This window comes from Lutjanus erythropterus, chromosome 12, assembly GCF_056507025.1.
Source record: "Lutjanus erythropterus isolate fLutEry1 chromosome 12, fLutEry1.hap2, whole genome shotgun sequence".
Classification (NCBI taxonomy): domain Eukaryota; kingdom Metazoa; phylum Chordata; class Actinopteri; order Lutjaniformes; family Lutjanidae; genus Lutjanus; species Lutjanus erythropterus.
This window is the reverse complement of record NC_139328.1, coordinates 9,627,354-9,650,757: the sequence shown is the minus strand read 5'-3', so window position 1 is coordinate 9,650,757 and position 23,404 is coordinate 9,627,354. Positions and strand designations below refer to the sequence as shown.

The 23,404-nt window shown below is 40.2% G+C and overlaps 1 protein-coding gene across 2 annotated transcripts in view; it reads left to right on the top strand.

The window, feature by feature from the left end:
* The window catches only part of ephb1 (EPH receptor B1), a 219,758-nt gene that overhangs the window by 141,299 nt on the left and 55,055 nt on the right, over positions 1–23,404 (top strand). For both annotated transcript variants that reach the window (XM_084732571.1, XM_084732570.1), the window contains exon 6: positions 16,432–16,556. In XM_084732571.1, the coding sequence (XP_084588697.1) occupies positions 16,432–16,556 (125 nt within the window). The remainder of the gene's footprint in view (positions 1–16,431; positions 16,557–23,404) is intronic.

The following is a 23,404-nucleotide window of genomic DNA, read 5'->3' as shown; positions in this document are numbered from 1 at the left end:
GCCGGCTGGTTTAGTGAAAGTTATACATACATGCTCTCTTTCTAAGCCTTCCTTCCCTGAATCACAGCGATACAGTAGCTCTTCCTTTTGAAAACACGATGGAGAAGTTCAAAACCGAGACCCAAAACACGGCGTGTTTCATTTTGTGGCAGGACAAACACAATTCACCGCACCGTCCCTCTTTCCTTTGTACTTTATTTACAAATCAAATGTGATGAAAGAAATGGCCTTCGCATTTCTCTCTGGGCATTCCAGGAATTCTTGCTTTTTAACACTGGTAAAGGTAATCATCCCTCCAAAAACAACACATGAGTCATTTATGAGACCTCTTTTCTGAGGTTCACATCTGGATGTTGAAGACTGGTTGCTTCACAGACTGACACATCTCTTTGTTGTTTTTCTTTGGTCTTTGTTTAATGAGAATTTGTTTTGATAGCAATGCCGCACAGCGAGTCAGTACTTCTCTTCACGGAACGCTAAACCCTAGTTGAAACATGTTTCTAAATCTTCAGATTTGTACAGTAACACTATCCTGCTCTCTTTACAAAAACAACAAGAGAATTAATCTTACTGTCCCTTTCACACAAAGCTACAAAGCCATCATTTCTCTATTGTACCATTCTAGCTTAGTTGACAACAGACATGTTGAATTACAACCTGGTTGCACTGACAAAGATTAATTTAAATTAAGATTAGCTCTAATCAGAGTTTATCAAAACTAGGTTTAAAATGAGTAAATCCAGGTATAAAATTAAGCAGCGCTCGGCTGCATAATTACAAGCTAATCTCAGTTTAGTAAATCCAAGTTTATTGATGTAAACTGAAGTTGATTATGTCTTGATTGATATGGAGATGCTGCCAGGACCTAGTAGGTAGCAACTAAAAAGTTAACAAAACCTTAAGTTTTTGCTAGTTAACTAAAAAGTTAACAAAACATTACATTGTTTCCTATATAGCTAAAAATGAACAAATCAATGCTTTGTTTGCTAGTTAGCTGAAAGAGTTAGTTAGCCTTGTTGGCTTCCTCACGATGGCTCGACAGAGAAGCTCTAATTTCTCTTCCCTTGTTGGTGGAATTAATAGAGCAACATGGCCGAATAATAGAAGCAGACAGCAACAGCACAGCAAGAAAAAAGAGACTGCCTGGCAGCTCAACCCCTCTTGAAAAGGCAGCCATTTTAAAAGGTTGAAACTCCTCAAGTGTAAGATTAAAGTTCACATTTTAAATTGGAGTAAAAGCTAAACTGAGGTTTAAAAAGAGGTTTAAATGTAAGCTTTTTAATTTGAAGCAACATAAAGTTAAATCATGATATAATCCGTTTTAAAATCGGATCCTTGTTGTTGCAACCCAGCATTAAGTGTTATATAACAGCTATCCAGGGTCAACTCTTGTTTATAGTTAAATACTTTAATGTCAGACTGGAGGAGACTGACCCAAGATAGATACATGGACAGCTGCTGGGTTTTTTTTCCAGGCCACGCTTAAATATTCTTCACTCCTGTGCTCTCTCACACACTATCCTCCCTCTGTTTGTGTTTGTGTGCATGTGTGTGCCTTCTCTGACTTTGCCTGTGATGGATCTGAGTCCAGCCAATGAAAATGACCTTCATCCTGTATCTTTCTCTCTCTTTTTCTCCCCGTCTGTCTCTCTGTATGCTCGTGTGTGCTCATCCTCTATAACCGCGCCTGTGATGGGACCTGAGCTCAGCCAATGGAAATGACAGGTTGAGGATACTGTCTTTGCCGGTCCCTTTTTGCTACAGCGTTTTTCATGCTCTTGTAGGTCTTTGACTTGTACACAGAAACTCCTATCAAGGGACAAGTATTGACCAAGTGAAAAATTTAAATGAGGCTCTCTTCATTTTTCTGTGTTTCTGTGGATGAGGCGGAGCGTGAAAATCACAGCCAGAGCTTGTGGGACCTAATAACAGACATGAAGTGGAGTTACAGTGTGGTGAAAGACAAGAGATTGTTGAGTTCATACTGGCAAAGAGTTGCAAGTTTGTCAGCTCGGGTCCCTGTTGGTCACACACTATGATTTTCTGTGCTGAGTACAGTCAAGCTCTTGTGTAGGCAAATATGTTGTCTAATCTAGGGCTACACAGTGAATCAAAATATTATGGAGACCACAATATGGGACAGTGCAATGTCTGTAACAAAACAGCAGTGCAGCAGAGTTGCCCTGGCCTACAAAATCAATTTTTCATGAAAGAAAACATGTTTTTTTTGGCACAGACCCCAACAATTGTAACATCGTCATGATTTGAATAATTTTCTTCAGTGAAAATCTGGATGCAAAAATTATCATTCCCACTAAAAGTGATTCATATTTTTACTGCGATTGCAGTATCTGGCAAAATAATCACATTCTTGTGAGCATCCCTTGTGGACTATATGTCACTGACCTTCTTGTGAATGTGATATTAGGAGGGAATTTCTTCAAATTTGGTCCCACTTGGACACTAGAATTGGGTCAAAGGTCAAGGTCACTCTCATCCTCAAGTACTGAGAAAATTCCACACAATTGTCTAATAGGATAAGATAATGTGGTGATTTTATATCCTTAAGATCAGAGGTCAACTTCACTGTAATGTCATAATGTTCTAGAAAAACAGTTAAAGCTCTCTATCAGTCGTCCGTACTCCAAGTAAAGACAGCATGTCTCTCACTGGGAAATATTCACTGGAGTCATACATATCAATTTGGTGATAGCTTTGCCAAAAAATACATTTCACTACATACATTATGTAAGTCTGGACAGACATGGATGTAAACTGGTTGTCGGAGGCATACAGCTGCGAGGCTCACGTCACGGAGCCCCAGTCTGATCCAATGATGAAACATCTAATATCAAATGAATTCGGTACTGATTCACTTTAATTGTAGAATGAACTTATTACAGATTTATCTCAAAGACCGGTGAAATAGAAAGTGCTTCGTCCAGATTCCTTTTGTATGGGACTACATTTTGAAATTAAATTTGGCCCACTTGGTGGAGGGCATACGGTATTTGATTACGACGACTCTCAGAGGAATGTAATGACCAACTGAACTCGTCTTTGTCTGAGAATGAGTCAGGGAGGAGTGGGAGGGAAGACAGGGCGGGATGAAGAAAGAGAGCGCTTTTTTCTTTCCCCCCGTTTTCTTTTTTTTTTTTTTTTTTGACCAGACTGCGAGACTGTGACAGTGAAGGAGAGGAAAATGAGGGAGTAAATAGGTCTGATTATCAGGGTGGCCTAATGGTGCTGACTGTCCCCATTTGACAGGCTAATAGCACACTTGACAGATAGATGTAGAAGAAGCAATGCCCAGGCCTATTGTTGAAGTCTGCTGCAGTAATGAGGTGTCTGCCAGTAATCTGCCAGGCCTGTGTCCAGCCCTGTGTGGCCCTTTGTAGCCAGGTAATTGCACTGTTCCTAGTTTCGACAGGGGGTTTCATTGGCGGGCCACTGAAGGAGCAGACGTATCCAGAAGGGATTAATGTTGATAATGTACTTCAAAAACTAAAAGCAGAGACACTTTTTAAAATGTAGGACTCTATTTATTTGGGATTCATAAAGACTATCACATTAAGAATTACAACATGTTCCAATTTCCGGAAACCTTTCGATCCTCTTGTCCATTTGTTGTTGGTGTTTTTGTGCACTGTGCCCTGATGCAAGGTTGAGAGAGGTGGCGCAACAAAATGCAAATTCTATGTAAATGGAGTAGCAGTAGCTGAGTTGTTTGTATTGTAAAAACTGAGCCTGGAGGATCATATAAATTCTCAACGCAATCGCACTTATCAAACATGCAATGGGGTCATCAAGCCAGTCATACTGAGTATATTCTAACTGTTGCAAATAAATGTGAATTTGAAAACAAAAAACCCTCAAAACAATTATAATCCAAATTCAAGGGACAGTTCCCCCGGAAATAAAAAATAGATATATTTCCTCTCACCTGTAGTGCTGTTAATCTGTCTAGATTGTTTTGGTGTTGTTGGAGTTGCAGAGTTCTGGAGATATCAGCGATAGAGTTATCAGACTTTTCTCAGATGCCACTTGTGGTGGTCAAAGCAACAAAATAATACATTAGAAAAACTTACACAAGTTAATCCAAGGACATAGTTTCATGCAGGAACTATTTTCTTTTCACCAAACTACACCTACCAATCATATTGCAGTGTAGAGAGAAGTGTGCATCGACTTATTGACATGAGGCTCATACTCTTGGCTGCGCAGGATGTAAACATTCATGGTGTTCCCCTCAGCTGAGCTGTAACATTAGCGCCATTGAGCTAGCTAGCATGGTGACAAGATTATCAGAGGTAGTTTAGTAGAAAGATAATAGTTGCTTACAACAAAGTCTGTGGCTTATCTTGGGTAACCGGGTCATAATTTCTGGAAAGGATTTTTCATGTGTTTTTAGTGCTTTGTATTTTTGATTTTGGGGTGAACTATCCCTTTAAAGCACTCTTCTATTTAGCTGGTATTCAGCGTGTCGGTTCCCCTGCAGTATACGAAAGCAAACATTTCCTTCATCTCACTATTGAAGCCGTGAAACAACAGCATAATCTAAACCCTGCTGAAACCTACTTGATTGCTTCTGCATCACAATGACATCTTTTGCACTGTGAGACAAAAGCAAAGGATGGCTCTGTTTGGACTAAACAGACGAACAATGCGCAACCCTAATTTCACATAATGTCCTATCTATTCCAGAGCCAAGACTGCCAGTAGAGTAGACAGATTTCTTTGTTTACGTGACATGGCATTGTTTATGCGCATCAGGGAATGCACAGGTGCACAGATATCCAGGATATGAACGTTGAAATGTGTCCATTGAATAATTTCATTGAAATTCTGTTTCAAATCAGAATTAACGTGAGTCTGGAAAGCCACTGATTCAGACTGTGTTGTACTAAAGAAGGCGTGCAGCAGAAGTGTGCACAAAGGCTTACACATTTTTTTTTCTATCACAAAAAGTCATTTTCTCATTTTTATTTTGGGTTTTCTTAGTTTTAAAAGTGGAGTTCATTATCTCCAGTTGAATGTGGCACAGTTAAAGGTAGAGGGTGCACAGCTCATAGTCTCCTCCAAATCCCTCTCGGCTCTGCCTTTCAAGGTGAGCCATTTTTGTCATGTGCTGTTGTACTCAGCACAGCTGTTGAAAAGGATGATGGAGGAGATGGGTAAGATGATTGCTCAGCAGGTAATAATTAATCAACTTAACCTCTTATTTATTTTCCATTTCACCCAGCCTTTCTGCAAATAACATATATGGATGTGCCTCTGCTTAATGGGAAAGTAAATTGCAAGTGCATATGCTTTTATACACGTCACTGTGACCGTGACATGAAAATAAGAGCCTGTAACGTCAGTCACATCAAGTACATCTCTGCTTAAAGAACCACCTCACCAGTTTTCAGACTTATCTTATATTGACTATAGCTGGATGATATGCCATATAAATAATATCTCAATATTTTTATGCTATTCCACGCTACAATATGATCATATATATATCCAGATATACACATTCTCTCTAAGATAGCATACTGTAAATTCTCAAATAGTACAAACATATGATCTTTAAAAATAAGATGCTTTGCTGTTGATTAAGTGACTCAGCAGCAAATTAAAAAGTCACTCTAAGAGCTGCAACAATTAATTGTATAAAAAATAAGTAAAGTATTCACCAACTAGTCTGATAATCCATTTCAGTTTGAGACATTTTTTGGACAAAATTCTCTACTATTATGGTTTTTAAGACATTTAAGGATGTCATCTTTGGCTTTCTCACCACTTTCTGACATTTTGTAGACCAACTACTAATCAGTTGAGAAAATCTAATCCCTAATCACAATATATATCGTTATGGCAACAATACTGTAGAATTACCAACAATGATATTTTCAGTAAATAATCATCAGTAACATGGATAATGAATAAGTGTGTAAAAGCAGATAGTAGAACCACCTGAACGAACATGACTTTACTGTCATGCAGACTTTAAAACCAAGAGAAGACAACACTTATGTCATGTAAGTAACTTATGTTACAATATACTGTATATAAGATGATAACAGGTTATTAAATAATTTATTAAATTAAATTAAAAACTATTTTTTTCTAATTGATAAATCAATTTTAAAGGAAAAAAAGTCAAAATTCTCAGATTCCAGCTTCTTAAATGTGAATATTTTCTGGTTTCTTTGCTCTTTTTTGACAGAAAACCGAATATTTTTGGATTGATGACAAAACAAGACATTTGCAAATGTCCTCTTGAGCTTTGGGTAACTATGCTTGACATTTTTCCACATTTCTGACACTTTATAGACCAACAATCGACAGATTAATTTTCAGATACAGCCCTACACAATATCATCATATCAATATTTTATGGTTATATTACCCAGCCCTAATATTGACTGACATATATTGATTTATATACAGTATTACACTTGTCAGTAGCATCCCAATACCTACAGATGATGATGCTGTTTCAGGCCAAGACAAACTGCAGTCTTCTGGTGTCAAAGTCTAACTTTTTGTAGTTATGAAGTCTCACAGTTCAGTCTGGGTAAAATAATGACGAGAGGCCTTCATACCAAAGTAAATCTTTCTTGCTTTTACTCGTCTCAAAACATCATCAGCTATGGGATTTAGGGGATAAATAGAGCCTTCCCATGAGATATAGACTGTTGACAAGGGTAATGCTATATTATTACCCCTCTAGTACTCTAAGAATGTCAACCTGCGAGAGAACAGATGGGTGAAGTGGTCCTTTAAGTCAGATTACCCAGGAAAGAAAAAGTTTGTGCCTGTCTCACTGGAATCTTTTTCAACTTGACATGGCTTTAGTGCCGACTCTTGTGAGATTAAGAAAAACCAAGAGACCACCTATAAAACAGTGAGGCAGCAGTAGTTAGAAGGGTTACGGAGCAAATTGGCCATGAGAGGACAAAGGTGAGAGGATGGCGTGGCCGAGGATGAGGAAAAGAGGGAATAATGGAGGCGAGGAGGGAGCTGGAGGGATTTAGTGTGAATCACCGAAGAGGCCATTTAACTGCCCTCGATCCCAGCGTGTGTCTGGGAGGAAGGACTGATCAATAGTGTGATTTAAGAGTTCATTCACGGCCTGTGCTCTCCAGGAGATACATGCACACACACATACAGATACAGGCGCACAAAGGTTATATACTGCCCCCTCTTAGGCCATCATTCACGCCTGGCCTGAATTTAGTCATATTTATCTATGTTAGCTGTTGAAAAATGACCATTTTATGTCTCTTTGTGAAATAGTGCGGTTTAATTTTAATAGTAGGAGACACTCTTGGCTTCTAGTGAATTTATTAAATTGCTGAATGACCGCAAAGATAAATATATACGGTCATCATGCTGCGGGCAATAAAAGAACCACAGACGTGGCAGCCATGTTTTCTTATGTAATCCATCCTGGACACTTAACCTACATCCACCACTGCTTCAGATGAGGAGAGTATTTTTCATCTTTTACACATTTTTTACAACTCCTTTCTACTCTGAACGGTTATATGTGGGGGTGGTTTGGTGCACAATGCATGAGGAAAAAAAAGAAGTCCATAAATCTCGTGACTGGTGCTATCTTTCTCAACTAATGCCTGATGCTCAACAGTTCTCTGATCTTACTGGCACAAGCCTCTTGACCTAGATTGTGTGCCAGCAATCCCTCAGACCACAGAATGCCAAGTATATCTACAAACAATCCTCCTCCACTTAGCTGCTCTGTTTGGAGAGCTATTCCCACAGAAATGCAAACATCACTATCCTCGGCCTTCTATGGGCAAGTCCGACAGGGTGGGTTGCATTCAAGATGCTGAGATGCAATGTGCTCAACTGAAATCCAAACAACCAGATGAATTAGAGAGATCTGCACGCTGTGGGGTTCTAAAATCAGATGAGATGTTAGGCAAACATGTCTGTGGAGGGTATTCAAGGCACCACTCATTATGTCTGTTCAGTTTACAGGCTGCAGAGTCATGTCCATTTGTTTTTTTTATTTTTTTTGTGGGGGGGTTGCTTTTTTCTGTTTCCTTCCTCTCGCCGGTGCCTCTATGTATCAGAGCTCGGGTGTCCAATAGTTTCATCATCTTAGACGGTTCTTCGGGCTCTCTCCGGGTGCCATTTTTATTTCATTTGATGCCTGTTCTCATAAATGTTGGATCCTGTCCCTGCACCCAGAAAGTGAGGTATTAGCTGCAGGCAAAAATAAAAGTGTGGGCTTGAATGCTAGTGAGTCCCCTCGTCAATTCTGATGTCTTCATAAGTGACGGTGGGAAGCTTGTGTGTGTGTTTGTGTCTATCTGAGGGTACAAGTTCCTTTTTTTCCCCCCACATAGAGCTACGTTCAGAATCCTCCACGTATAATGTGATTTTGGAAATAATTCCAACCGTGGTTCCTTGACAGAAATCCACGGTGCTGAACTGATCCCTCTTTATGATGTTTGAGAGAGGCCCATTACCATATAGTCATGGCTGGCTTGGCCCTCTGAGCCCCTGCTAATAGGGAGGGTGGTAGTTAAACCTATGCCTTTGACAGAGGCACAGCACATGACTATAGGCTGCTCTCCTCATCTGAGACACTGAGCCCCTATTAGGAGGCTGCATGGTTCAATGGTGTGCCAGCATCTTAAAGCACAAACCGCAAGTGCACTACAGAGAACAGAACAACTTGACTTGTATACGTGGCTGCGAATGGGGCCATATTCGTGCACTTTGGTGTTTTTGTCTGTACGCAGAGTCGAATGCTACAAGATCAGCTGACCAATTATAGTGTAACTTTCTGTCCAATCATTGCACCCAGAGCAACTGAGGCAGAGCAGGAACTTGCAGCAGGGAATTCAGATGCGTGAGCTGCGCGGCGTGAGGAACAGAGACGGCCGTCTGCGCTCAGTCTATCCCAGGAATCTCACAGTGAGACAGAGGACACTGTGAAAGGAGAGGGAGAGAGTTGCAGACATAGGGGTGGAACTAATAAAACTAATATTGGCTACTTTTTACAGGGCACAGAAGACAGAACTTTTACTTATACTTTAAAGGGAACAATTTTACACATCAATTTCAGTTTTTTAGTCATGGGGAATATTTCTCAGCCTGTGAAAACAGTCGCACAATATCTTCGGCGGCTCTGGAAGTAGTTGTCTGACGTCTGACACCCCTTTTATTATGGGTGTCACAATTCTCAATTTTTTTTTTTTTTCTGACGGCTGTGCCATTATTAGACTATTGAGTGTTGATTTGTAAAGATAAGCAGATCATTGGTTTTGTCTTGTGATTTGTCATTTTTCTGTCTGGTCTTGGAAGTGTTTTTCTTCACACACATGCTGGACGCTGCAAGTAGGTGGAGTGGAGGAAAAAAAATACAGTGAGATTGCCAATTCTGCCTTTGATTTTGATTATTAAAACTGAAATTTAATTTTGATTAAATTGTGACACCCCTACCTTTTATACAGCCTGTTCAAGGCGTGAATGCTGCACTGTTAGACGGCCACAACGTTCTGTGTAGCATGACATGGGAGGACGTTGTTGTTCTGCTGCAGGGATGCCAACTATGTTGTGTTACACAATACCTCTTTCACTTTCAGACCACCTGCATGCTATCTGAAATCACACCGTGGGGCAGCATTATGAAGCGTTATTTATGCATTATTGCATTTGCGTTCCTTCTAGCAACACATAAGGGAATACTTAAGTAGCAAAGGACAAACACTTAGGGATTAAAGGGTTTTCTTTAACAACAATTTATAGAAATCCTTCAGCATCCTTAGATGAAAATTTAAGGGAAACCTTAGCCTAAGGGGGTTTATGCAACCAGGCACTGAGTGTTTGGAGCTTTACCCATACAAGGGAGGTAGTGACATCTTTGCATCAGTTTTGACCACTCTTGAAAATTTATCTTTTATGAGTCTGCCAAATTTATGGAAGTGCAACTCTAAATCACTGGACTATGCTTTCAAGATGTAGAACAGAACATCTGATGCGCTGACCCCTCACCACAGCATTTGAATTATGGAGCCCACACAGTGAAGGAGCAATAATGAAAACAGAGGCTCAGGTCTGTGCCAGACATGTAAAATGATACTCCGACTCATCTGTATTCCACATGAGATTAATCGTGCAAAGGTAAAGCATCTTTTCATTCTTTCATCAGTTTCTTTCAAAACCCTCTCCCACCTTTTCTCTCTCTGTCTCCCCTTTCTCTCTTTCTCTTGCTTTCTCTCTTTCTCAGCCAGACACTGGGAGGCTTTGACTTTGATTAATGGTGAGCCAAGCTCTGCATTAAAAGCCAGGGGCAGCAAGTGGGGCCAGATAAAAGTGGAGCACAGGAGCAAGGGATGGGAGGGATGGAGGGAGGAGAGAGGAGTGCAGGACACAGTCACCAATCACTGTCAGCATCATCGTCCCAGGGTGACAGTGGGGGACGCAGTTGGAGGGGACAGCGGTGCTTCATTGGGCTGAACCTCACCCTCATACAGGCACAGCACATTGTCTCTGACAGGCTCTTCACACATAGGCTACTAGGACACACAGACACACATGCATGTGCGCACGCTCTTTATCTCTCCTCTGGAAAACACGGTCACTGTCCGTCCAGTGGGAAACGCCAGTGAGAAAAGTTTTTTTTTTTTTTTCTTGAGGGGTGGAACGAGAATTTGTGGTGTAAAGACAGAAGTTTATGATCAAATATTCAGAACTTACACTTGCTCATCTAACAATAACAGCCCAATATAAAACTGGCACAGTGAGATGGTCAGTCTTTAAAGGGATAGTTAAGATTATTTAATTTGGGTTTGTATGAGGTATTTATTGATAATCAGTGTATTACCTACAGTAGATGCTGGTCAGCTTGTCCCCTAGTTTGGGGAAGAAGAGAGTAATAACAGCATGAAAGCCAAGCTGCTGTGGACAGGATCTGCAACCAAAGGTATTTTAGCCGCTTAAAAAAGGTTCATATACGAAAATCACTATTTTACCTAACTGTCAGACAGCCTTTTCTGACAAGAAATCACTATTATATAAACCAAATATCTCTCTCTCCAAACTAACCAAACTCCATTGGTGAAATCGACAGTTTTGCCTCACAGAACGCAGGAGTTGCTGGTCTACTGCTGCCTCGCTCTGTTAGTTTGTTTGTGCTGTTGTGTGACCTCGGTGAATCTGAACTATCCTTTTAAAACACTGTTACACAATAACACACCAACAGATTGAGGCAGCAGCAGACCAGCAACTCCCACGCTCTGCAAGGTAAAATGACTAATTTTGTCTATGGAGTTTGGTGGGTTTATATAGGGATATCTGGCTTATATAACGATGGTTTCTCCTCGGGAAAGGCTGCCTGATGGCCAAGTAAAGCTGTGAAAATATTCTAAATTTAATGACCACTTGAAATTATATTATTTTTTCAGGTGGACCTTTTTTTTAAGTGGCTAAGATACCTTATGTAACAGAACCCATTCACGGCAGTTCATTGCTTAGCTTCCGTTCTGGTACTCCTTTCTGCTTCTCAGAACTGGGGTCATGTCAACTGGTACTGTGTCAATAAGTGCCTCACACAGCCACGTCAAATCATCCAAACTATCCCTTTAATCTGGTTGGCTCTCTTGTTCCTCCAGATGGGGAGAAACTGCCATACAAAAGCACAACAAAAATCTCAACCCAGGATACACACTTGCAGACATTCAGACATTCGACACTTGAAACGTGATTAAAAATTCTCCATGGTAAAAATGGATGTTCTTATGTCTTGGTGCCTGAATGCATGGATTGAGTTTGGACCAGGAATCTGGGCTGCTGGGGCTGTGGAAATACCTCTCCTCCTCAACCCCTTTTTCCACTGCAGGAATTTCTGTGTGGAGTGCCCCTCCCCTGGGTCTGTCAGGAACAGTGTGTGCCTGTGGCCGGTAATTGATAATGCGGCCCAGGCAGCCCTAGCCCTGGTCAGTGGAGCGTGAACCAGCCTGAGAGGCAGAGAGGCTGAAGTGCACCGAGGTGAAGCTTAGCTCTCACACTCTCTGTCGAGGGTATGAGAGGGAGGGATGGAGGGGGGGAGGGCGGGAGGTGAGAGCCAAGGGAGGCAGACGGAACAGAATCCATTCACGCTGACAGGATAAACAGAGAGTCATTCATTTGTTTACATTTACATTTAGGGCAATTACCTTACAATCAAATCAAGAAATACTTAACCCAAAAAACTGTAGCGTGAGCCGCCTTTCCTACAAAATGGGATTTATAAGCAACCACACTGAGTGAAAAGGTCAGGGGCTTTTCTTCTTACAGAACTCCTGTGACCATTGAGTGGTTATGCAAGGGCGAGGTACAAAGCGAAGGAAAAGAAATAGAATAACCATTAAGGAGTCTGATAAAAGGGATCATTTAGTTGAGAGAGGGTGCCATTTGCTGCCTTTTGAATAGAGGAGTTATTCAGAAAGATGGTGAGTGGAGACCAGGTGGAGCGATGACTAGGCCTCAGCAGCGAGCAGGCGGAGAGCCAAGAGGCTGATAGGCACAAAATGTGGAGCATGGGCTTGTGTGGGGCTGTATTTATGCCTGCAGACATGGGGGTGGAGATTCCTTTCCAGCACTGTATACAAACACCGAGGCTTTGAACTTAATATGAGCCGCCGCAGAATCGGTATTTAATCAAACTTACTTGTATGTTCACAAATTGGTTTGATGAGTAAGTTTGGTTGGATTCAGCTTTGAACTTTATATTCGAGCTTATTTTAGCACCTTGGAGGAGTCTGTGATCATGCAGTAGATTCTGGAGCATATTCACATGCCATTAAAGCGATTCATTTGTACATAAAAGCTACGCAATTTGTATCTTTATTTAATATTTTGTGACAGTTTTATATCTCTGTCATAGATTGGTGTATTTATATGAAGGATTCTACTTAAAACTTGGCTTCAAATCCTCCATAAGATAAAAAATAAAATCCATGAATAAATAAGCAACAATCAAACTTAAATTAGGAAAAACATCCTTAGGTAGTAATTATTAAGAGCTTAACACTCAAAAACTCAGCTAATCTGCTTCATCAGGGCTGTCTGTGTGTGTGTGCGGTTTGATCAGATTTTATTGACAGTGCTGGCAACATGAGCAAACAACCCTACAACTGTCATCAAATTCTGATTCAAGTGCTGCCTCGCCCTTATTGGTGTATATGAGACATCACATTTTTCCATCTGAGCCCCGTCCACTTCAAACCGGTAAGAAGAGCTCAGAGAAAAACACAAATACAGAAAGCTCTGAAGTGCAAAACAGTTTTGATGTTGGGAGAAAATAACAGTGTAACTCAGGATCACATTCTTTATAGTAAGAACCTGATGAAAACATGTTTTCAGGGTTTTAAAACTATCAGGGCAGATAAATTATCAGCCAATATTTGCCTATCATCTATTTTGGTTTATACCAACAGCTATACTAATATCTAATTTGAAAGATTATGTAAAGCATTTAATTTGAATTCTTAGGGAAAATGTTCTATAAAAATTAAAGTATTTTTGTGAAGTTTTTGATGGACGTTACTAGAGAAACTAAATGAACATTTGAAAAGTTAGAAATGTTCTTTGATTTTGTTCAGTGTATAAAAAAAGGTTTGAATCAAACTGTTTTTGAAAATAAACTACAAAAAAAGTTTTGCTGAAATGTTTTGTCAGGATAATTTACTTTTCTTCTTTAGATAAACTTGAATCTTTGAGTTTAAAAATATTTGTAGTTATAATTGTAATGCAAACATTGTTAGTGAATTGTAGTGAACCTGATTTGTCATGGGAAAACTCTGAAACTTAAGAGTTCGAGCTGGGCTCAAAACTCAGAAAGTTGCCTTGAAATTTTGATTTTTCTCAACCTTTTGTTTTTACAGTGTTGTTGTCAGTTAGAAAGTCATCCATCTTTGCTCATTACATCTGAGCCTTTATACACTCAGGTGTGTTTGAGCAACAAGAACAACATGAACGTCTTGTTAACATACAAAATTATGAAATCATCAGTTACCTTATTGGTACCATGAGAGCATGAGAAGCAGCTCAGAATCTTTTGTCAAGCAGGCTTCTCCCTGAAATATCTTCTGCTGCAAAAAAACTTTATTTTTTTAATCTCCTGCAATGCCAGTGGTTTGTTTAGAATAAACACAGGGGGTAAAACATAGCAGCATAACTGGAAAAGACAAAAACACCTCCAGGACCAAATGATAGCGTGGTAGTGTATAATGTTTTGAACTGTGCAGATTTTAGAAACCCACACACCTGCTGGCCAAGCCAGTGCTGTCTGTGACATTTAGGAACTTGTCAGCTTGCCCTAGATTACACATATTAACACAACAAATAGATGATGAAAAAAGTGAATATCAGCACCAGGAAAATGTACCTTTTCCTCAGAGCGGAGACAGTCCAGGGTATTGAACTCCCTTGACGCCACAGTCGGCAGTGACAAGATACCCACAGATTTGTTAAATGTCAACAGTGAGGAAAGCTGCCAAGGTATGATAGCGAAAAGACAGGACACCTGTTCTGGTGGTAAAAAATTAGGGTCAATTTCAGTTCAAAATGATTCATTTTATTTCAGACCTGTAGTCCATATAGATAATGGATAAGAAAAACTCTTTCAGCTGGTCAGATCCTGCATTAGCTCAGACACAGCTCTTGTTAAACTCAAGTAAGACACATCCAGTGTTTCCACAGGATGTGATACTGTACAGCATCAGCCTTATGATGCCTACAGCAAATACAGGCAGCTCTACTACGACTTAAAGATGTGAAAGCACACACAGAAACAGACACAGTCACACACATGCACAGAGTTTTATTATGGATGATGTCTTCCTTTTGCCCCATAACACAATCTCTGAGTGGCATGTGAAGAGTGACAAGGAACAGGGTTAATTCTGGGTTAATTGACAGCCCATGTGTGTGCATTCATGTGGACTGGGGCTGTATGATGGAATAGACTGTGCAGCTGGGCTAAAACGCTCACAATACTGAGACCAATTTAATACCAAAGGGTTTAATTTAATGACTAACGCGTTGTTCATGCAGATGAGGTCTTACACGTTGCATATTAGCAGGAGAATGTTATGAATTTAGTTTCTATATAGAGATGTAAGATGCTGCTGAAGATCCAGTGCAGCCTGCTCTTGCCTGCAGAGTAGCAGTTTTATTGGATGCAAGCATATATTTTTCCTGCCTGCACTGTTTAGCAATTTCATGGCTCACTGTGACATCATTTGCACTGAAATCAGCAGTGGAGTGTAACACAAATTTTCATAAAATTTTGCCTGTGCTGCTGCGTACTGTAAGACTTCATATTATAACACAATCAATTTTGTGTCATTTTTGTATCGAGATTCTTCCTGATCTTCTTCTGTTCATGTTATGTTTGCCCCTTTCACTGTAACATGCATTCCATAGCTAACTGGCTCCTGAAGGAGAGCAGTTTAATATGACCTACTACTGTGCTACGATGAAGAAAACATGTCTATTGTACAGTGCATTATGTTGTAAATTTAGTCACAAACATTATATCATGTTTTTTAGCATAGCCATATGTAGACCTTTGCTGCAAATTTAAAATATGAACAAACTGCCATGTTTGACAATGTAAAAGGCTCTGGAGCTGTGTTAATTACTGCATCTCATGGATGCCACACTGAGTGCTCCTATATTCTGCCCAAGTAGCCAAAATGACTCTGTCCAACAGTGGACTAAATCCAACACGATTGGTTGCCGGACTCAAGCCAGACTCGTGGAGACTGACAATTCTGGCACAAAGGTATCCTGAGTCCCGCTAACTGGAGCTGACACTCAGCCGAAGTCCACACCCTCGAACCTTTGCCAGATCAGCGGCCATGTTTGGTCCTGCGGTGCCAGAATATGGCTGAGTGCAGCTCTAATCGGCCCGGCTCAGCTGGCTACCTGGTTACTGAATGATGAGAGAGGCAGTTGTACTGTTTAAACTTGGATTCTGTGCAGAGTGCTGATTGCTCTGATGACCACTTTTACATGTATTGCAATTTTGGATCGTTTTTAAAATGTGCACCTTCATTCCTGAAATTATTATTGTGAATAATGTACCAACAATTATTAGCTGGCAGATAATGAAGTGGCTGTCCCATGGCTGGCTTGATGTACTTAAAGTAAACAATCAATATGACTACAAAAGGCCACAGTTCCATATGTTCATGTTTGGCAGGCGTAATCTAAACCCTCGCCTAGTGACTGAGGGAATACTAGACAATCAAAGGGGATATGCCAGACTAATGTTTTCATCACTGTACAAGGCAGACACATTTATCTGGCATTAAATACCTTCTTATATCATTGAAAATGTTGTGGTTGAGATGTATTTGTAATAATCAATTTTATTCTACAAATGTTCTAAATCTGTATTACTCTTTCTCTGACCTACAGCTCCTTCCATCGTTCCCATAATGCACCAGATCAGCTCCACCATGAATAGCTTCACACTGTCATGGCCGCAACCTGAGCAGCCCAATGGCATCATCCTGGACTATGAGCTGCGCTACTATGAGAAGGTAAGATGCACCTTTTGCGTGTGTGGAAATGTATGAATTTACATTTCTATGTACGTTTATATGTGTGGTCCAGGTGATATATGAAAATGATGTTCATTATATCATCAAAGCATGAAATTTGGTACAAGATTGAGGCCCAGAACATTTTCAGGAATGGAATCATTGCACCACGGTGGCCATTTTACTATCTGCCATATGTATTTTGCATCATATCTCCAGAATGAAACATGATAATACAGAAAAGGTGATGTCTACTCCCATGTTTTGATGGTCAAATAATACAGTGATACTATATACAACTAAGGGTGGGTGATAATGGCCAAAATCGTCCATCACTCTATATGCATTTTTTTTTTTAATCAAAGTAACTGTATGTTCAATGTTAGTTTCCAAGGCAGCTGGATTCACAAGATCATGCAATAATCATAAGAATAATCATGCAAGATCACGCAAGAATAGCTCCCACAGTGGAAACGGTATTGTCAAATCTCTCCTGGTGGTCACATTTCTACCATCACACGCTACATACTCTCATATCACTCAACTCTACGTTCAACATCATGAATGTTTCAAGGGAATAGTTAATGGTGAAATTTGGGAAATCACAGTATTTGAGAACTTAGGCTTGACTTTGTCATGCTATGTTGAGTTTGTTCATTTATGCTGACAGTACAGTTACTGTCAAAAGTATAAGAACATTCAATATGACCTTAAAAAAGAATGTGTTAAACAAAGATTTGTTTCAAAAAATGTATTACAGAGCACGTTTGTCTGATTGTTGTTGCAACATGGCTGTACAAGTGTACCAATGCTTCTATGATTAGTGAACATATCACCTGGACAAGTGTGAATTCTCATGACTGTCTGCAACAGAGCCGGCTCTTTGAGATGCTACTCTACATGCAGAACAAACTGCATGCAAAACCCCACCCCACACCCCCAAAATCTAAGCTCTCCCGGATATCTGTGAGCAGAGTCCCCTGGGTTGATAATATGTTCTTTCACTGTGTTCACTCCATCTCTCCCACTGTTCTTTGGTTTCTGCTGCTGATGAAGTGAATAGGTTGACCTCTGCTCCAGGCCCACTCTGCACAGTGCAGCAACCTGTCCCGCTGTGAAAATGCATTGCGTCTGGGGGGGAGTCACATCGACCCGTCTGCTCACACACAATACGTCTGCTTTATTAAGTCGCCGGCCCTACCCCACAGCGCCTATGCTGCTCTAGTATTGACCTGTAGGCTTTTCCCAAGGCCTGGGACATAATGATACCTAGAGATCGCAGACTCTAGCTTTTTTGTTGGGGCCCTTGTTTGTCCTCCTAAAGCTGATCGATAGGTGCAGCAAGCTTGGTCATGCATGTTCTTTCCCCAGTCTTTGTTATCTTAAGCTAAGACTTTTGCCAGACTTGGTGCACCTTCACCCATGTTCTGCTTTTCAAATAAAAGAAAAAATCGATAAGAGTTTTATAAATGTTTTTCTTTCTCTGTCGAGTTATTTATTTCACACAAACTCATTTTGGCTAAGGTTCGTGGATCAATATTCACAACTCCACCTTCGAACAGTGTTTGTCACATTTAACATTTTCTATCAGGGAGAACAACAATCATGTTTTTAAATGATGTTTGCAGTTGGAAACTCAGTTATCCAATAATAGTTGCATTGCTTTCTGTTTCCCCTGTGGCATTGCACAGGTCATAAAATTGAATCCGATTGCCATGGCCCTGAGAAACCTTATCTGCCAGACAGCTTAGTGTTGTGTAAATAACACTTATACAGCCTCCCATTAGCTCATGAATATCAATGAAACCTAATCCTATTGATGTTTATGTAGCGTGTCCTCACACAAATAGATGAGCACGGCGTAATCACAAATTAGTGAATTAAGGAGGACAAGATTGCTAATTGCACTGGGATGATTCAGGTGACAGAGAGGTTGCTGTCTACCTCTGTTTTAATGTGCCTTCGCATCCGCCCGTACTGTATGTGTGTCTATCCAGAAAATGTACCACAGTGCGAGTGTGAGCAAGATACAGAAGGTGAGTCAGAGTGATTGCTTTGTGACACACTGAGCTGTGGAGATGAGATTTCCACACTGGTGGTCCTCCTTTGACACTCTGTACTTCGGACCTGACAAGGCTTTTTATAGGCTCTAAACAGACTTTTCTTCCACCAGCCTCTGCTGTCCAAAGTGTCACTGGAGATGTGTTTTTGTGCCTGATTAAGCACCAACCCACCGAAGAAAAAAAGCAGGTGGTGGCAAATTTGGGCAAAACAATCAAACACAAGTATACTTCATGTGTGTCATTTTATTTTACTGTACACTAGTAAGACATAATAAGCCATACTTTGTATTAAATTGGATGAAAACTACAAATATTTGTCCTTTATTAGACAATAAATAAATACAACTATACCCTGTACTATAAAGTATATTATTTCCCACTGTTAGACTATTATTATATTTCATTAGAGGGTAATTACAGACATATTACAACAGAACTGTAATGTAAACTTAAGTGTATTACTTCCCACTGTTTAACCTTTATTAAACTTTATTAGAGGGTTATTAGTCACACAGTACAATAAAACTGTAATCTAAACTGAAGTGAAATCACATATCTGCAGCTTCCCCATTTAAAAATAATATGTAATCTATATTTACCAAGTAGAGAGCAAAATTACAAAGGTAGAAAAATGTTTTGTCTGTGGGTGACTGCACAGACTTGTTGTAAAACTGTAGGCAGATAATGATCAAAAAGTAGGAATCGGTCTTGGCACAACTACTGCCAGTTGTGCTCGTTCAATCAAAGAAGGTATTTCTCACGTAGCAGATATGTGATTTCACTTAAGTTCACAGTCCAGCTCTGTTGTAATGTGCCCAAAATTCTTAAGTCTAATAAGAATCTTACAGTGGGAAACAATGCACTTTAGTTTACAGCACGGTTCTGTTGCTGTGTCTCTAATTTCACTCTAATGGCATCTAATCAGTTTCTAATACTGTCCAATAAAGAACATATTATTTGCAGTTTTTGTCTAATTTGCTATTAAGTACGGCTTGTTGCGTCTTATTAGTTTACTGTTAGTTGTATAGTGTCTGAGTAGGGTATAACTGTTATCTAATAAAGAACCTAATATCTTGTGTTTTTATCTAATCCGATACAGCTCGTTGCATCGTTTTAGTGTACTTTAAAATAAAATGTGACCAAATTTTTTATATGCATGTCGAAAAGTCATGCATAAATACTGTCATACACGCTGGCATTGGTTACCTGCATGCGCGCTCTCATTGCCAGTGGAGAAGCAGGGAATTAAATTGCCTTCCATCGAGGTCAGTTCTGCCAGCTCTCCACTGATTCATGCTTGAGATGTCCAGAAAATCTGGAAGTTCCAAGCAGTCATAACGTGATGATGTGGCCTTTTATTCATAACAGGCAATTATGGAAGGATGTCTCGCGCCGTGTCTATCACACACTCCCCTGCACACTCCCAGCTTCACCCAGAGCCGTGGGTAACTTATACTGTAGGGTGGATAATGCAATCATAAAAAATGGGCTTTTTTTCATATAAAAGTGGCCTTGGTGTTCTCACCTTCTTTTTTTATGCATTTCACCAATGCCTGCATTAATCTGAGAGTAGTCACACTGTTATGGTTCTGGAGTTGATTGTCTCAGCGTGCCTGGCACAGTCAGCGAGTCTTTAGCACAGCAGAGAGCTGTCTCTCTGTACACTCCATCTCACAGGAAGCCCCGTACACCCATTAACAATAGCGACTTCTTCAGCAGCGTAGCATTGTCACACTCTGTGTTGAGTAATATCTCTGGGTAATCATAAAAGAAAATTCCAATTTTCAACCTTTGCTCAGTTTTGCAGCTTGATATCATATTTCTCGCAACTTTAATTGTTGCAGGCACATGAACACATTTCTGAAAATTATTTTTTGGGCATACTGGACTTGAGTTGACAGTTCACAGTAAAGAATGACAAATAAAGTGTGGAGAGAGAGTGGGGGATGGGGACATGGGGCAAAAGGTCCCCCAGATGGCTTTGAACTGTTGTTGTGCTCGCATGGCTGTGTGACCTTGACTGTTTGGCCTCCAGAATGCCCTGGAGGCATAAGCATGGATGCATTAAGAAGAACTGGATACCATGCTCCAATATGGTGTCCTATTAATTCCAGTGAATCCGGGGTGCATGACGTACACATGAATTGCATGAACAGATCTCACTAAAACTGCAATAAACACACAAAACATACAAAAAAATGCACAAGACAAATTATGCAATATCTGACGGATACAATATGTATACATATATGCACACATAGGTATATAGATATTTTTTTAAAGAATTCTAACTTACAGTACACATATGGTCATATTATTTGTTGACTTGCCATAGTGTAGTGTTTAGGACAGACTAAATAGATTGAATAGATTGAAAGCTACTGTGAAAAGATGTGTTTTGAGTTTGCTTTTGAATGAGTCGACTGAGTTAGCCTCCCTGATTTGAGTAGAAAGACAATTCCAAAGAAGAAGGGTTTGGTAAGAGGATGCTCTACCTCCTGCTGGTGTTTTGTTTATTTCTGGAATTGTCAAGAGGCTGGTATGTTGACACTGCAAGGGCCTAACAGGTATATGAGGAGTGACTAGAGCTGTTAGGTAAGATGGTGCAAGTCTGAGTAAAATTTTATAAATGTTATGTAATAAAAACACGGTGATGTGATTGCAGTTTTTGGCTTTGGTTAAAACCAAACCAGTCAAAAAAGTCCTTTTGACCATAGTGCAGTACATGACCTGAAATTCCAACTTTAGACACCAGCATTTCCTTATGGCCTCATGTCGTTTCTTGACTCAGCTCCACAGTCTGTTAGCAGGGACTGGGACCCAAAACAGTCCAGTGTTAAAGAACCAGCATGTGGGATTTAGTGGCATCTAGGAGTGAGCTTGCAGCCTCATTTCACTCTGCCCCATCCAAGTGTGTATGAGAACTTACAGTGGCCATGAAACTTGTGCAAAATGCAAAAGGACGTATCTAGAGCCAGCGTTTGGTTTGTCTGTTCTGGGCTACTGTAGAAACATGGCATTGCAATGTGGAAGCATCCTTGAGAGGGAGTGACAGTGAATGCAAGCTGAGCAGCAGAAAAAGTTTGCAGTTAAGTTGGCAGCAAATATACAGTGTAGGTTTCAGTTTGTCAGTGAATAAGAGCCGCAGCTTCTTAAAATCAAAGCAAAGCTCCTGTGTGTGTCTTGTTTAAGAGCTGCAAGAAATAGCATTACTAACGCAAGCAGAGTCGAGTTTAGTTCTTTTACGTAAATACTGTCATAGGTAGGAAGGTATGAAATAGATACTTCCCCAGCCTGAATAACATTACTTTTTCACTTTGAAGTAAATAGAAATTGGTAATATTGCAATATATTAAAACCTGCCTGAGGCTTGTGTTCTGTGGTGTAAAAGCAGGGATAGGCAGGATATTTTTGGTGCTGCTGGGCAAAAGATCCATAATAATCTTTAAGAATAATTCTCCTTTTGGCTCTGCTTTCAGACCTCAGAAAATCTAACCCCTGATGGAAGACTTTGGACAATCACAAGTCGGAAAGATATTTGATTCTTGAGTCTCGTTCCCAAAACATCAGTGTTTGAGAACCTGGAAATGAGACTCAAAAATCATCCATCTTCAAGCCACGAACCCAAATCCTCAGTAATTTGACCACCTTTAAATAAGACTCGACAATCAACCATCGATCTTTCTCCAGAATCGCTTACTTTACCTTTAATAGACATTATTTTTAAGATTTATTGATGTCCATAATATGTGTGATTAGGCTTGTGTGTAAAAATTTTACCAATAGTAACATTTCACAGACTACAAAAATAAGAGTCAGTCTTCCACCTGCAGTTGAGTGGCAGTTTAGGTTATAGTCACATGAAGGAAAGGGATCTAATGACTGAAAAAGGCTGCATTTTGACAGTTTCACCTGAAAGCTGCAGTGAGTGCTGAAGGCTGTTCTCTCAACAGGCTTCACTCCCTGCCTCAACCCACCTTCTCATTACAAAGTAAGTGGTCCCGGGACCCTGTAAATTGGGAAGCGAGATGAAATGAATTAAAGGTTTGCAGAGAAAAAGTCGAATCTCATGCTCCCGGTCTCTCCATTTTTCTCCTACCCCTTTTTCCTCTGGATGCCTGAAAATTTGGGGAGGGTGGAAATAACTCAGCATAGCGGAGGTCAGGCCTTCCATTAAGGCTGGAGCAGAGCAGCCACTGGCTCTGGTTACTGATGGCTGAGTGTGTGTTGGTGTCAGGGAGAGGGTGTGTGCGTGTGTGTGTGAGCTTGTGACTGTGTTTGTGTGTCAGCAGTGGTTCAGTTGTATCCATTCTGGATGACAGCAGTAATGTCACACTGCAATAAGAGATCTACCAGTCCACTTCTTTCCAGTTCCAATCCGATATCTGATTTTGGATTTCTGATGATACTGATACCTTACCAACACCAGTGCTCTTTTTTCTAGATGATTATGATGATAATTATTTACCATGTCATAATAGTAGTAGTAGTAGTAATAGTAAGGCTACATGAGGCTGAAACTGAACTCAGACTGGAAAGCTTGTGTAGTTTGTGTAATGTAACTTATGTAACAGCTTCCTTTAATAATTGTGGGGCGCTGTGGGATGTGACATTTACATGTGCAGCTGATAGGTTGAGAGACAACCCTCATTTGCTTAATTTCCCCATGATGCATTGCTGAGAGTTTAAGTTTGCAAATGCTGCTTTTTTGTTAGTGTTTGTCATGTGTTAGTAATGTGTTTGTTTATAGTGGAGTATGATGGTAATTGTCATTTTTGTGCTGGT